Source organism: Malaclemys terrapin, chromosome 4, assembly GCF_027887155.1.
Source record: "Malaclemys terrapin pileata isolate rMalTer1 chromosome 4, rMalTer1.hap1, whole genome shotgun sequence".
In the NCBI taxonomy this organism is placed as follows: domain Eukaryota; kingdom Metazoa; phylum Chordata; order Testudines; family Emydidae; genus Malaclemys; species Malaclemys terrapin.
The window spans coordinates 25,984,012-25,998,420 of record NC_071508.1 but is presented as its reverse complement, the minus strand read 5'-3'; the positions used below and the strand labels follow the sequence as shown (position 1 = coordinate 25,998,420).

Genomic DNA, 14,409 nt, shown 5'->3' with positions numbered 1-14,409 from the left:
TTGAGATCTTGCAAATATGAAGCTAGAGGCTCTCTATAAAATTAATAATAAATAATGTCCCACCCAGCTCGCTATGGCTCCAGCGGATGGCGGAGGGGGGGAGGGGAGTGACCTTTAAGCGGTTTTGATTGTAACTAAAGGAGCAGACACGATCGCCTTCAAAGTCCAATTGCGGCGTCTGGAGCTGGTGTCTTGGAGCTCAGCGAAGAGAAGTGGTATTTTTATTATAATGTCTCTCGCACGCCATTCCCCACAACTCTTGGCAGGCCAATTGGGCTCTGTAAAGCCCTTGATCGTGGACATAACACCCTCCTGTGAGGCCTGTATCATTTATTCCTTACGTGGAACTCAACTCGTACAATACTGGGGAGGATGGGAAAGGGATGGTGTGTCGGCATCTTCCCATCAGACAGGGTGGGCATGGTATCCCCTTTCCCAGCTGGGGCTGTAAGGAGAAAGCCGCCCACCACCCAGCAGCGAGCACCCAGCTCATGTAGTGGGTGATGTACAGATGCTGAATGCAGACCTGGCAAAACGAGGAAGGTCACTTCTCCCTCCCCTGAGCCAGGAGGAGGCTTTGGCCAACCCAGGTAGTCACGGCAGCACCCAGCTGTAGTACAGTGCCACCTGGTGGCAAGCATGGGCTTTTGCAGCTTTCCCCATGTCTTTGCAAGGACCGAACCCAATGATGTGAAGATGAGAAAAAAATTTAGAGAACTAATTATTAACCCTTCTGAACAAATTTTAAATACTGAGGGAGGAAAACAGATTCACAAAGTGTTTTATAAAGATTTTTCACATGACACAGATGGCTGTTATCAATCACTACAGGACAAGATCACTCTCTCTCTTACTCTTCCCATACACCACATCTATCTATCTATCCCCATACACCCCATCTATCGATCGATCTATCTATCCCCATACACCCCATCCATCTATCTATCTGTCTCTTGTCTTTATACTGAAATCATCATCATGGTACCTGAGTACCTGAGCTCAGAGTGGAGGATGCGTCACTGAACTAGATTTCCATCAGTCTTTAGAAAACATGGCTGAGATTCCCATCTCTGCTCTCTTTATACCACATAACAGGGCTGGAGGAGCATCAGGGGCCCCTAAAATCTCTGAATATGGCCAAGGGAGGATCCCCGCAGCACAGGCACAACGGAAGGAAACCATAACAATGTTGCCCTCTGAGGCTCCTGTCACAAGCCTGGCGTGGAGCTGGGAGTGAGGTCATGGCACACAGCACTGTGGAGATGCCAGTGACCCTGGGGGTGGCTTCTGTAACTTTGACATTCCTCCCCCTCCCCACCCCCAAGCACTCCCTTCCCCTCAGGCTGTACGTTCTGTTCTGTACCTCTTAGAAGCACAGCTCAGCATCCCTGGAAGATTAAAGCTGGGAAGGCCCCAGTTCTGTAGCCAGAGGTGACTTCTTTGAGTGTCTTTGTCCAATCCTGGCTCCACAAAAAGGGCCTCTTCAAGTCTAGAGACGCTGTGTGTGATGCCGTGTCCCCACTGAAGTCAATGCTGAAACTCCTACTGACTTCCCCTAGGGTCAGGCTTTCCCCATATCTGCGCCCAGTCCATCTTTTCCAAAAGACAAACCAGGAGAAGAATTAAAGTTCTGTCACCCACAGGAAAACCAAGACAGGTTATACAGGATGGCCCAAATTCATCCACAGAACAAAAGCAGTGGCGTTACACCTAGGACGGAGTTGACCCCAGATGCTGGGCTCATCTGTATGGAGACAGACCTCCTGCCGTGTCTCTGCAGAATTAGTGTCGCTGAATATTCAGCATTTTCTCCCTCCCACGCGGTTCATCACTGCTTCAGCTCCCGAGCTGAGGAATCTGGGAAGTACCTGTCCTCTTTGGCCAACACTCTTGACAATATGATTAATGCCTTTGTTGTAGGTCATCGGTGTCCCATCAGTAGGGCTTCATGTTGGTCACAGGGGTCGTGGAAGTCTTGGATTCCATGACATCCTGCGACCTCCGTGACTCCTGCAGTGGCCAGTGTGGCTGACCCCAGACTGCCCAAGCAGCTGCTCAGGTGGCCCTGGGGACAGCCACACTGGCCGCTGCTGGAGCAGCCCCATCCCCGGGGCCAGCTGCACCGGTCACTGCTCTGGCTGCCCGTCCCCAGCTGCTGGTGCCGCCAGAGCTCCCCCAACCAAGATTCAAGGGGTATTTATGGTATAAGTCATGGACAGGCCACGGGCCGTGATTTTTTTTTCTTGCCCATGACTTGTCCATGACTTTTACTAAAAATACCCGTGATTAAATCATAGCCTTACCCATCAGCACTCCCAGCAATGGGGGGAGGTGCTGATTTGCCCTCTACGGGAGCAGAGGCAGGGTTTCCCATGCCAGGGACCTTCTCACTGAAAGTCAAGTCTAGAGATTTTTCTCAACGGTTACAGGCGGGCTTGCATGAGTAAGGCATGAGCCACACCTGAGTAAGGACTTGGGGAACTGGCCCCACATGGGGGGCGGGAGAATCATGGAAGTGAAAATAACTCTGCTTATTGGCCTCACTGAATTGAGTGAGATGGAAACTCAGTATAGATCAGCTTTTTCCAGAGTGGGGTGCACCCCGGAGATGGACCAGCCAGAGGGGCAAGGGGGGCGTATACACCTCTAACACCACATAGCGGAGGTGCAGGCAGATGCAATTGGTTTCTTCTTCCAGGACGGAGGCTCTTAGGAAACACTGGGGCAAAAGATATCAGGATCCTTTCGAAAAGTCCAGCGTCTCTCCCAGACAGCCCAGGGTTACCTCTAGTCAGACCAGAACAGCATGACTGCACCTGGGTCTGCTTCAGCTTCCCAGCCAGCACAATACATGGCAGAGTTCAGGGGTGGTTCGTCTATCCAGAGGTGTCTGCTGAATACAATAAACCCTGTATCTGCCAAGTATTGACAGGGGAATCCGGAGATGCCCGCAGTGCTAGGAAGAAAGGGTGTATTTATTCAGGAGGAACTATTCCTGTACATACTTGCAGACACATTGACGTGCAAACAAAATGTTTAGTCTGCTGATGAAAGAGAAGGGAGCCTGTGTAATAGATTGCCTGACAGGGGAATAAATTGGAAAGGAAATACAATTTCAGAGCAAGAGAGGGAGCAAATATTAGAGCTTGTTGAATTATTCCTTGCAAATAATATTGGCTGCGAATTGAGGCGCTTTTTTTCTGCTTTTTTTCTGCTAGTGACTCATCTGGGAGCCAAGCCTAGTTTCTGCTGGGAAGCATTTTCCTCCTGTTAACTGCTCACAAACATACCAGCTGGTCATTGGGGTGAAACTCACCCCTGTGCAGGGGCTTAGCCACCACTTAGGACCTGCGAAGGCTGGAGCAGGACTGAAGCGATGGCTTGGCCTTGTGCTGTCTGTTGCCCAGTGGGGAATCCCTCCCTATTTGTTTTCCATGATATGTGATTGGCCACATAAGCCACATGGTATTGTCACAGCTCCCTTATTAGTTGACTGAAACTTTTTAAGTGAGAGAGGTAGGCTTGTCCACTGACTAGAGCACTAGCATAGAATTTCGGAGACTTGGATTCCAATCCCTGCTGTGCCATAGACTTCCTATGTGACCTTGACTGCTATGTGCCTCAATTTCCCTATATGTGTAATGGTGACAATAGCCCTGCTGCACAGGGTTGTGTGAGGGTAAATATATTAATGACTGTGAGGTGCTCAGATACTCTGGTGATAGAGTCCAGCGAAGTACCATAGGTCGGATAAGAGGTAAATCTTTCCCCGCCCCCAATAACAAGCAGTACGAGCAACAGAGTCAGCCCACTTAGTCCTGAACACGGTACCCGGAGCAGACTTGATGGAGAAACTGACCCATTACATGTACTGACCCTGGAGCTCAATGCATGGCTTTAATGGATCAAACCAACCCATCCTTGATTGACAAGGGAGCTCTCTTAACTGACCTGGGGTGGTTCAGACTTAGGGATAGCATTGTCATGTGTATCCTCCCCTTGGTTTGTATAGGTAGCGCTCAGTGAGTCCAGTGGGATCCCAAACCATGCAGCTCAGGAGAGACTTGTAAGTGGCAAGACCAGGGCCGGCTCCAGGCACCAGCGAAGGAAGCAGGTGCTTGGGGCAGCCAATGGAAAGGGGCGGCACGTCTGGGTCTTCGGCAGCAATTCGGCAGCGGGTCCCTCAGTCCCTCTCGGAGGGAAGGACCGGCTGCCGAATTGCCACCGAAGAATGAAGCGGCGGTGGTAGAGCAGCCGCCGAAGTGCTGCCAATTGCAGCTTTTTTCTTTTTTTCCTCTTCGCCACTTGGGGCAGCAAAAAAGCTGGAGCTGGCCCTGGGCAAGACAGTAGAGAGCATGAGCCCAACAATGGACCCTTGATTGTCTCAGGCAGCAGGACAGCTGTGTGTCCTATAGGAAGGGGTGAGGCTGCCAAGGATTAGGGAATTTTTAGGCTATTTTAATTCTTTTCTTTTCCATGTCACTGAGTCAGGCTTGGCAGCAATATCACTGCCACAAGTACAAGCTGACCTGAGATCCTAGACTGGGAAAGGGAATTACCATGTTGGGGCGGGGGCAGGGGAGAATTACAGGGCAATTACCATGTAGGGGCGGGGCCAGGGGAGAGTTACAGGGTAATTACCATGTAGGGGCGGGGCTAGGGGGGAGTTACAGGGTAATTACCATGTAGAGGCAGGGGCCAGAGGAGAGTTACAGGGTAATTACCATGTAGGGGCAGGGCCAGGGGGAGTTACAGGGTAATTACCATGTAGGGGCGGGGCCAGGGGAGTTACAGGGTAATTACCATGTAGGGGCAGGGCCAGGGGGAGTTATAGTGTAGTTACCATGTAGGGGCGGGGCCAGGGGAGAATTACAGGGTAATTACCATGGGGTGGGGACCAGAAGAGAATTAGAGGGTAATTACCAGGTGGGGACCCAGGGGGTGGGAGTTAACAGGTAATTAGGCAGCAAATAACATCTCATTGCTGTAAATTCATGGTTCTTTCTGTCTTGTAACCCACAATCCAGGTTTGATGGAATTACTTTGGGGATGATTACGTGTAATTACACAGTAATCTGCAGGAGCCAGTAATTACTCTAATGTTCGAAGGGATTCACCTCTTAAAATCCAGGGAGTTACCTGCCAGTAGAAAGGAGTCACGTGCTATGCATGCCTTGCAATGCTCAGTGCTACAGTCTCTACTCTCTTGGTGCCCTGGCCTGTAAGGGATCAGTAGGACTGGATTGTACCAGCTCAAGACGGAACTGCTTCTCCACGGAGAGTATCAGCTGCATTAAAGCCCCATTGCCAGAGCTGAAATGCTAGGACAGACTCCCCTCTCCAGGGGCAGAATCCACTCCTGTCTTCAGCACCTTTGCTAGCCACCCCCAACCCCTACTCTCTTCCCATTGTGGGACACGGACTGGCAGAGGGGTCCCCAGAAGATGTATGAAATGGACACGAGTCTAAGTGAGCCTGTCAAGGCTGTATCCCCACTTTGAACTTTAGGGTACAAATGTGGGGGCCTGGATGAAAACTTCTAAGCTTAACTACCAGCTTAGATCTGGTCCGCTGCCACCATTCCCAAAAACTAATTCCCTTCCCTGGGTAGCCTTGGGAAACCTTTCACCAATTCCCTGGTGAATACAGATCCAAACCCCCTGGGATCTTAAAACAAGGATAAATTAACTATTCCCCTCCTTCCTCCCACCAACTCCTGGTGGATCAAGATTCAAACCCCTTGGATCTTAAAACAAGGAGAAATTAACCATCCCCCCTCCTTCCTTTCACCAACTCCTGGTGAATACAGATCCAACCCCCTTGGATCTAAAAACAAGGAAAAATCAATCAGGTTCTTAAAAAGAAGGCTTTTAATTAAAGAAAAAGGTAAAAATCATCTCTGTAAAATCAGTATGGAAAATAACTTTACAGGGTAATCAAACTTAAAGAGCTCAGAGGACCTCCCTCTAGCCTCAGGTTCAAAGTATAGCAAACAAAGATAAACACTCTAGTAAAAGGTACATTTACAAGTTGAGAAAACAAAGTAAAACTAAGACGCCTTGCCTGGCTTTTTACTTACAAGTTTGAAATATGAGAGACCTGTTTAGAAAGATGGGGAGAACCTGGATTGATGTCTGGTCCCTCTCAGTCCCAAGAGTGAACAAACTTCCCAAACAAAGAGCACAAACAAAAGCCTTCCCCCCCCCCCAAGATTTGAAAGTATCTTGTCCCCTTATTGGTCCTTTGGGTCAGATGCCAGCCAGGTTACCTGAGCTTCTTAACACTTTACAGGGAAAAGGATTTTGGAGTCTCTGGCCAGGAGGGATTTTATAGTACTGTACACAGGACAGCTGTTACACCCTTCCCTTTATAGTTATGACAGAGCCAAAGCCCACTGAAGTCAATGGGAGACTCTCCACTGATGTCAGTAGAGTTGGATCAGCTGCTACGCTGGTGTGACTATACCTTACTCCTCCCTTCCCCCCCCACCCCCCCCATGTGCAACACCAGTTCAGACCCCATTAGAGTCTCAACCACCGGCCACCATTTAACCTGCATCTCCCACTCCCGCATCACCACTCAAACTGCCGCTCAGACGCCCAGGGAGGGTAAGAGGGGGCATCTCACATGATGAGAGGGTCGGAAGAGTGTAGCGAGACGAGCAGCTAACCGGAGGATGTGGGACGGTGCAAGCGAAATGAAACCAACCCCCTGTTGTAAGTTCCATCTAGCGCCTCTGCGAGCCAGTTACACTAACTCCCCCTCCTGTGCACACCAAATGTCAGTAGCTCTCCAGGCATCTAACCGCCCCGCAACCTTGCGCATCATCTCCACATTCAGCCCAGGATGTCCAATCCCCGTCCCAAAAGCATGAGCATCAGGAGTTAATGCTGAGGCTTTCTCAGAGCCTGCTGCATTGCAGTGGCTATGGCTAGCCGTGCTGAGCACCCTGGGGGCGAGCAGCAGAGCATTCCCGCTGGATGGCCCCCTGATCTGGAATCCCCTCCCCCTTCTTGCACGCCACATTTGGTGGCTGGGAGATGGGGATCAGAGAGGTGGAACGGCAGCTGCTGTTTGTATCTTGTTTTTGTAAACATGCCCAGATGTGGCCCCGGAGGGCAGCAAATGTCTATAACTACAATAGCATGTGAGAGTGAGACTCCAGGAGGGGGCGGGGGGATCGGGCACAGTGAAGATAGTGAATCAGCCCAACTCAAACCAACGCTGAGGACTGTTGGGGGGCAGGAGGGGGAGGAGGGGGAGGATTCCAGACAGTCACATCTTCTAGGCGGCCAGAGCCTGGCCTGGCCCATGCCTGACAATGCCCCTAGCTGGGAATATTCCTGCGGCAGGAATGTGTGTTGTTTCCAGACGTTGGTGGCTGGATCGGCACAGCTGGAAAAACCCATCTCCGATGCTTAATAACCAAGTTTCCATCCCTTCAGAGCACGGACATGCTCCGCTGAGCTCCTACAGCGGCCTTAATGACTGCTTTTCCTCTCTTCTTTCAGGGACCTGAACTATAACAAGCTGTTGGAATTCCCAGTAGCCATCAGGACGCTAGGCCGGCTGCAGGAGCTGTGAGACTTCTTATTTATTGCATTCCAATTGAATTCACGACAAGATAGTAACCAATAAAGGGCCGCGCCCGGCCTGAGCTGGGGAGAGCAGCCACGCCAAGCCTTCGTGCGCTTCCTCCAAACTCCTCCCTACCCTCTCTGCGATCCCCATTAAAATAGCACATTCCTCCCCACCGTGGCAATACATGCCTCGCGGGGCCTCATTAGCATGGAAAGAGCTTTCTACAGTCGTGACACCAGCAGGCCAACGGTGATGGGTTTTAACAGATGTGGCCTCTGGCAGAACGCAGGGGGCGGGGGAGGAGAAGGGAGGAGACCACCAGGGAGCGCCCACATGGAGCCGGGAGGCAAGGTTGCGCACTCCCCCCGGCCTCACAGCTCTCCAGCGCTGACTGGCCTTGGCCTCCTTGTAGGCCTGGCTAAGGACCTGAGCCAAAGCCCATTACAGCCATAGAGTTTAGGGTCAAAAGGGACCACCAGATCATCCCTTACAGGACCTCCTGTCAATGGGAGATGCTCCGTTGACATCAGTAAGGTTTGGATCAGATCCTAAGCTGTTGTGACTGACCCCTTAGTCCCTCCCCCACAGCGCATCTCACCCACCTAGACTTGTTTAGAGCCCCACCTCTCACTGACGTCCACGCCCAGGATCGGGCCCATAGAGGCAGCGTACCCGTGGAGTTAGCCTGGCACTTATAAGGTAACCCCCTGCGGTAGCTGCTATTCTCAGCCCCAGCAGCACCTACAGCCTCCTCTAGCACCCACAGAACTCTGGGTGTCCGCACCACACATGGCTGGCTCCCCTCTAACTGGCAGGGCTGGGGGAAGGATCCATATGGCCCGTCCCCGATTAACATACAATTCCTGTGCTGTTTGGACACACACGTCGCCTGTGCAGCCTACCATGTGCTTGTGTCTGTCTCTCTCGGCACCAGGCCTGGGAGTGACCTTTGGCTGCCGAGAGCCGTGGCAGGGTGCGGTGGCCTGTTCCTCCCATCAATGTGATCTGTGCTATTGTCTCCTTTTCCTCCCTCTTACCCCAAGCATTTTCCATCCCCACCTCGCCCGCACTCTCCTGCCACACCTATAGGGTTACCATATTCTGTACCTCCAAATGGAGGACACTCCACGGCCCCCGCCCCCGCCCCCAGCCCCGCCCATACCCCCTCCCCAACCCCGCCCCCTCCCCAAAGTCTCCGCCCCCTCCCCTGCTTCCCGCGAACATTTGATTCGCGGGAAGCCTGAAGCAGGTAAGGAGGGTGTGGGGGGGAGGAGGCGCAGCCCAGGCTAGCCCCCCCGGCGGCTCCAGCCTGGGTCGGCTCGGGCCCTGGGGTGTCGGCCCCGGCCCACCACCCCCGGCCCGCCCAGCACTGCCGGACCCCGGCTCCCCGGCGGCCCGGCTCCCCGCGGGCCCGGCCGACCCGGCTCCCCGCGGGCCCGGCCGACCCGGCTCCCCGCCGGCCCAGCTCCCCGCGGGCCCGGCCGACCCGGCTCCCCGCCGGCCCGGCTCCCCGCGGGCCCGGCCGACCCGGCTCCCCGCCGGCCCGGCTCCCCGCCGGCCCGGCCGGCCCGGCTCCCCGCCGGCCCGGCCCCCCGCGGGCCCGGCCGACCCGGCTCCCCGCCGGCCCGGCTCCCCGCGGGCCCGGCCGACCCGGCTCCCCGCCGGCCCGGCTCCCCGCCGGCCCGGCCGACCCGGCTCCCCGCCGGCCCGGCCGACCCGGCTCCCAGCCCGGACCCCGGCCCGGCACCATGCCCCCGGCCCCGCACCGCCGGCCCCGGCCGAGCACCACCCAGCCCTCCCGATTTTCCCGGACATGCCCGGCTTTTGGGGATTTCCCCCCGGACGGGGATTTGAGCCCCCAAAAGCCGGACATGTCCGGGAAAATCCGGACGTATGGTAACCCTACACACCTACTCCTGCTCTATATCGCCCGCTCAGTTCTTAGTCTCCCGCTGCGACAGCCTAGTGCCCCTGTGCTATGCCAGCCTCCTCTCGGCCGCACCGGTCACACCCATGCCCAGAGTCGCCATCTGCACATATGTGTGGGAGGGCCAGCGAGAGAGGCTGCTCACCAAGTGGCTTCAGGGAGGCCATGGTGGCCACATCACTGTCCGGCAGAGCAAGGGGAGTGTTTGTGCTCGCCCAGCCTGCTGGCAGGGTCACCAGCTCAGCTAGTCAGTGGCTCCACGAGGGGGCAGAACTATTGTCCGTGCAAGTGCCAGGGAGGGGCCCTGAGACAGGGACGAGCCCATTTTGCAGCGAGCCCTGGTTCCCTGTTTATTTATCATCACTGAGGCCGTGCCGCTCATTCGTGGTGATGTAGAGGGGGGGCATGGGGACAAGAGGCAGCCCCGTTAGGATTTTGAGGAAGGGTTGGGTGGGAGACAGAATTTGTTTTGGTCAGCCGGAGGAAGAAGAATTCCCTGGGTAGGAGGAAGATCTCTCATAGTAGAACCAAAGGCAGATCTAGAGCCAACAGCTGGAAGCTGAAATCAGAGTGGAAACAAGAGGCACCTAGTTAACAGCAAGGGGGAATTAACCGTTGAAACGGGTTCCCAGGGGACGTGCTGGCTTGGCCATTGCTCAGAGGTTGGCTGGTTCATTCTCAGCTATCTCCTATAGCTCAGCCACACAACGCTGGGCTCAGCGCAGGACTCCCTGGGTGAGCGTCTCTGGCTTGAGTTAGGCTGGGGGCAGAGTGGAGGATCAGAGGGGTCACTCCTGGGCTTTACCCAATCTGTGACAAGGTGGGAGGCAAACGGTGGCCAGGAAGTGCTACGGCCAGCCCTGCATCAAGCCAGCCGTACCACGAACAGGCTGCAAACAGAGTTAAAAGTTGGACAGACGTAATGGTGAGACTTTAAAACAACCTAAAATCCTTGGCTACATAAAGTGGCATAAAATGGGCCCATTCCTTTCATTGTGCTCCCAGAATCGGACATTCGATCCAGGAGTAATCCCGCAGATTTCAGTGGAGCTATTCATGGCGTGCCATGCTACTCAACATGAGCAAGGCAAGCAGAAGCAGGCCCTAGGTCTGATGTAGCAGGGCTGTCAATGAGGCTCCTTCTACATTAGTTTGAGGGGCATTATGGCTGAGACAGAGTCTACGGGTGAGTCTGCACGACAGCTGGGCCACTGCAGCACCTGACGTTAACAGCAGGGCTTTCCCCTTGATATAGTTAATCCCCTTCCCCAAGAGGGGGTAGCTCGGTTGACAGAAGAATTCTTCCATCAGCTAGCCACGTCTAGACAACCGAACTACAGCACTCGGGGCCAAATTTTGCACAGCCCTGAGCAACACAGTGAGGTCAATCTAATTTTCGGTATAGACCACGCCTAAGGCTCTGATCCCATCCTAAGGGTCGTGGTGGATTCTCCATCAGTGGCCATTTTTCAATCAAGACAGGATGTTTTTCTAAAAGCTCTGCTCTAGGGATCATAGTAGAGATGTGCTCTGACCCGTGTCCTACAGGAGGACAGATGAGATGATCGCAATGGTCCCTTCTGGCCTTGGAATCTATAACTCTGTGCATCCCCTCTGTGTTTCAAATCCTCTGCCCCTTTTAAGGGGGTTTCCTTTCCCATCTTCTGACCCAGTCACATCCTGGCCTTTCTCTTCCAACAGGGGTTTCCATAACAACAACATCAAGGCTATTCCAGAGAAGGCATTTGTTGGGAATCCTTTACTCCAAACCATGTAAGCAATGTGAACCGGGCTTTCCTATTTCATTGTGTATGGGGATCTCAGAGCTTCTTTTCACTGGCTGGAGGCTGTGTCCATCATTTCCCAGGGTCGTCATCCGACATGCATGTGCCGAGGAGGGGGGGATGGGATGAAAGAAGGACCCTAAGAAAGAAGGTTTGCCTCTTAGTTCTTCCCCTCCTGTCCTCTAACCCCCTCCTTTTCCCATGTGTCCCCCCAACCCCAGCTCTGACTGCTCCAGTCTCACATGAAGCCCTTACAGAGGCGAAGAGATGAACGGATCATTTGTACGGCAGTGGTATTGCTGTGTGTAATACACAGCGAGGGAGGGGTTTCTCCACACCTGCCCAGATGTTAGCCCATGGTGATGCTTAGAGCCCTTGCTTGGAACTTGTTTGTGATAGCTGTAGCTGTGAGCTTGGGCTGCGGCTAGGGAGAGCTGAACCAAGCCAGTTTTGCAGGCCAAGATCACCTCCCCAGATCCAGAGGGTTTGAAGGCCCGTGGGTAGGATGCAGAGGGTTGCTGGCACCACTCCCATCCCACCATGCAGGTTTTCCAGGCACTTCCTCCCTTTGCTTCCCCCACCACACGTTTGGCAATGAATTGGTGGAAGCTCTGATGGGCTGGTGCTGTCCGTCGCATGGGGGAATCCACTCAGAGGGATGGGAAAATAAAATCAGAGCCAAGCAAAGCGACCCTCAGCCCCATTCCACGCGGCATGTGCAGCAGTTTGGCTTAACGGGAGCAGAGCCATTGCACCATGCGCCTTCTAGTCATGGCTTCGGAGCAGTAATGGGACTTCACAGAGGCACCTGCAGTCCAGCAGGCAAAGCCAGTCCTGCGGAGCGCTTCTCCACGTGCAGCAGGATTACAGGCCCCTCCCTTCAGTGCTCAGCCTGGATTGGAGCCCGTAGCATAGGCAGGAATGATCTGGAGCAGGTGGGCTCACCACGAGGTTGCCGGAATCTCTTGCACTGCTCATTTCTAGTTGCTTCCGCTGCTTTGGACTAACACTAGCATCTCCTTCAGTCCGCACAGGGTAACTAAGCTGGGTATTTGTCTCCTTTGCAGCCATTTTTATGACAATCCCATCCAGTTTGTCGGACAATCCGCTTTCCAGTTCTTGCCAAAGCTGCACACTCTGTAAGTTCATCCCTCGGGTCCTTAAAGAGGTAACACAACTGGCAGTCCAAGCCTCTAGGGCCAGCAGACTGGGCATCTTCCATCCCCCTTCCCCCTTTGCCTTCCAAGCCCTTGTGTCTGGAAGTACCTTCACCAGGGGATCTTGGCAGAGCTTTGCATGGCCCATGTTAATGATCCAGGTGTCCACGATCATTCAGAGCAACCTCCTTTCTCACTGCAAGCGGGGCAGGGGCTGGCTGCTAGCCCCAGGCCTCTCCAGTGTCCCTGCACCTCTCTGGAGAACCATCCCACTCACCAAATATCGGTGTGCCTCCCACCACGGCCCCACTTGAACCTCAGACACTCCTTAACTTGCTGCATTCTCCATGTGCCAAGTCTCACACCACTGTGCAGCACTGCCCGGCCCTGGCAATACCATGCTGCCAGGCAGAGGTGTCAAGGGGACAGCGGCTCACAGATCAGACACCGAGTAACGTGTTGCCATAGCAGTGTGTCACAGCTGGAAACAGCCGCTTTCCCCTAATAGGCATTCGCTTGCATCTCCTCTGGCACCACTTACCATTGTGTAGTGCATCTTCTTGACCAGCCTGGCCCCCACATGGAGTGTTTTGCAGCCAATCCTCCATTGGTGCACAGCAGATGAGCCCGTGGCAGAGGTAACCTCAAATGCGCTCACTTTACAAGCCTCATAAAGCCATTGGGTGCATAGTTATATGCTCCAGCTAATAAAATAACTTCTAACGAGAACCACGCAGCGTTCTTTAGCTCCCTGGGATAAAGGCACCGGGGAGCTTGGAGGAGATCCTCTAGCATCATTTTGTTGTTGTTTGAAGCAATTTGCCAAGAATGTCAGGGTTTGGAGGAGGGGATTCTGACCCTGCCAAGTTTCCTGGGGAGTAAACGTCTGAGTCCCTGGTTCAATGCATCTGTGCCCTGCTTCATGCCCCAGTCAGCGGTGACACTCTCCTGGAAGAGGTATCTTCAGGAGTGGGGGTGCTTCCCACCTTCCTAGCTAGGCTTGGGCCACCACCAGTCAGCTGCCAAAGCTTTTGGAGAAGAGGGGATTTGACGCTCCAGCACCTGCCCTCACTCCTTCCAGTTTGCTCTGCCCGTCTTCCATACGCCCCCCCGAGCTTGTCCGTCCTTCTCTGCAGGTCACTGAACGGAGCGACAGACATCAGAGAATTCCCAGATCTTAAAGGAACCACCAGCCTAGAAATTCTGTGAGTGGCAAGTCTCCTTCTTCCACGTTCCTCATGGTATTTCCTTCCAGGCTTGGGCATGGACTCGGAGGAGACAGCGTTTACCAAGCTATGCAGTGCAGGGTCTTAAACACCATGGAAGACTCCACTGCCTATCATCTAGGCTCCTCACTGCAGCTGCTGCCAGTAGCTCCTCCTGGAGTCCCCCACCCTTGCCCACCATGTATCTCTTTGCCACTGTGTTCTCTGGCTCACCACCTCCTCCCCACTTGGTCTGTAAAGCCAGCTACCCACATGGCCCTCCAGAAATTTTATCCAGCACCAGCCATTCAGTCCCAGTGCTACCACATCATTCCCTGTGGGGGGGGGGGGGGCGAGGCTGTGCTGCCCATAGGTGTGTGGCAAGCCGGAAGGCAGGGACAAAGAAATCCAGAGGGTGTGAAATTTGCAGTCTTTGAAACTCACTGACCCTTCCCCTGGGCGTGCCTTGAATTCCAGTTCAGCTCAGCTTTAACCCCAGTGCCCTCCTCTTCCCAGAACCTGACCCAGGGCAGTCAGGAGCCCGGACTCCCAGGGATGAGCCTTCCCTGCAGTGCTCTGTCCTGGGCTGGCCTCACCCCCCATTCTGTAAGGCCAGCTACCTCCCGTCAGTCCCAGGACCCTTCTCTCCAGGACACTCACGGGAGATCGGAGAGCTCCACAAACAGGGACCCCACTGACACCTCAGAACCGCCCACCATTTCTGCAGGGCCTCAGATTCCCTCGCTGCGCAGCCC

General features: G+C 54.2%; 1 protein-coding gene across 1 annotated transcript in view; it reads left to right on the top strand.

Moving 5' to 3' along the window:
• The window catches only part of LGR6 (leucine rich repeat containing G protein-coupled receptor 6), a 216,083-nt gene that overhangs the window by 170,382 nt on the left and 31,292 nt on the right, over positions 1-14,409 (top strand). The window contains exons 7-10 of the mRNA XM_054024751.1: positions 7,512-7,580; positions 11,210-11,281; positions 12,360-12,431; positions 13,586-13,654. Of these exons, the coding sequence (XP_053880726.1) occupies positions 7,512-7,580; positions 11,210-11,281; positions 12,360-12,431; positions 13,586-13,654 (282 nt within the window). The remainder of the gene's footprint in view (positions 1-7,511; positions 7,581-11,209; positions 11,282-12,359; positions 12,432-13,585; positions 13,655-14,409) is intronic.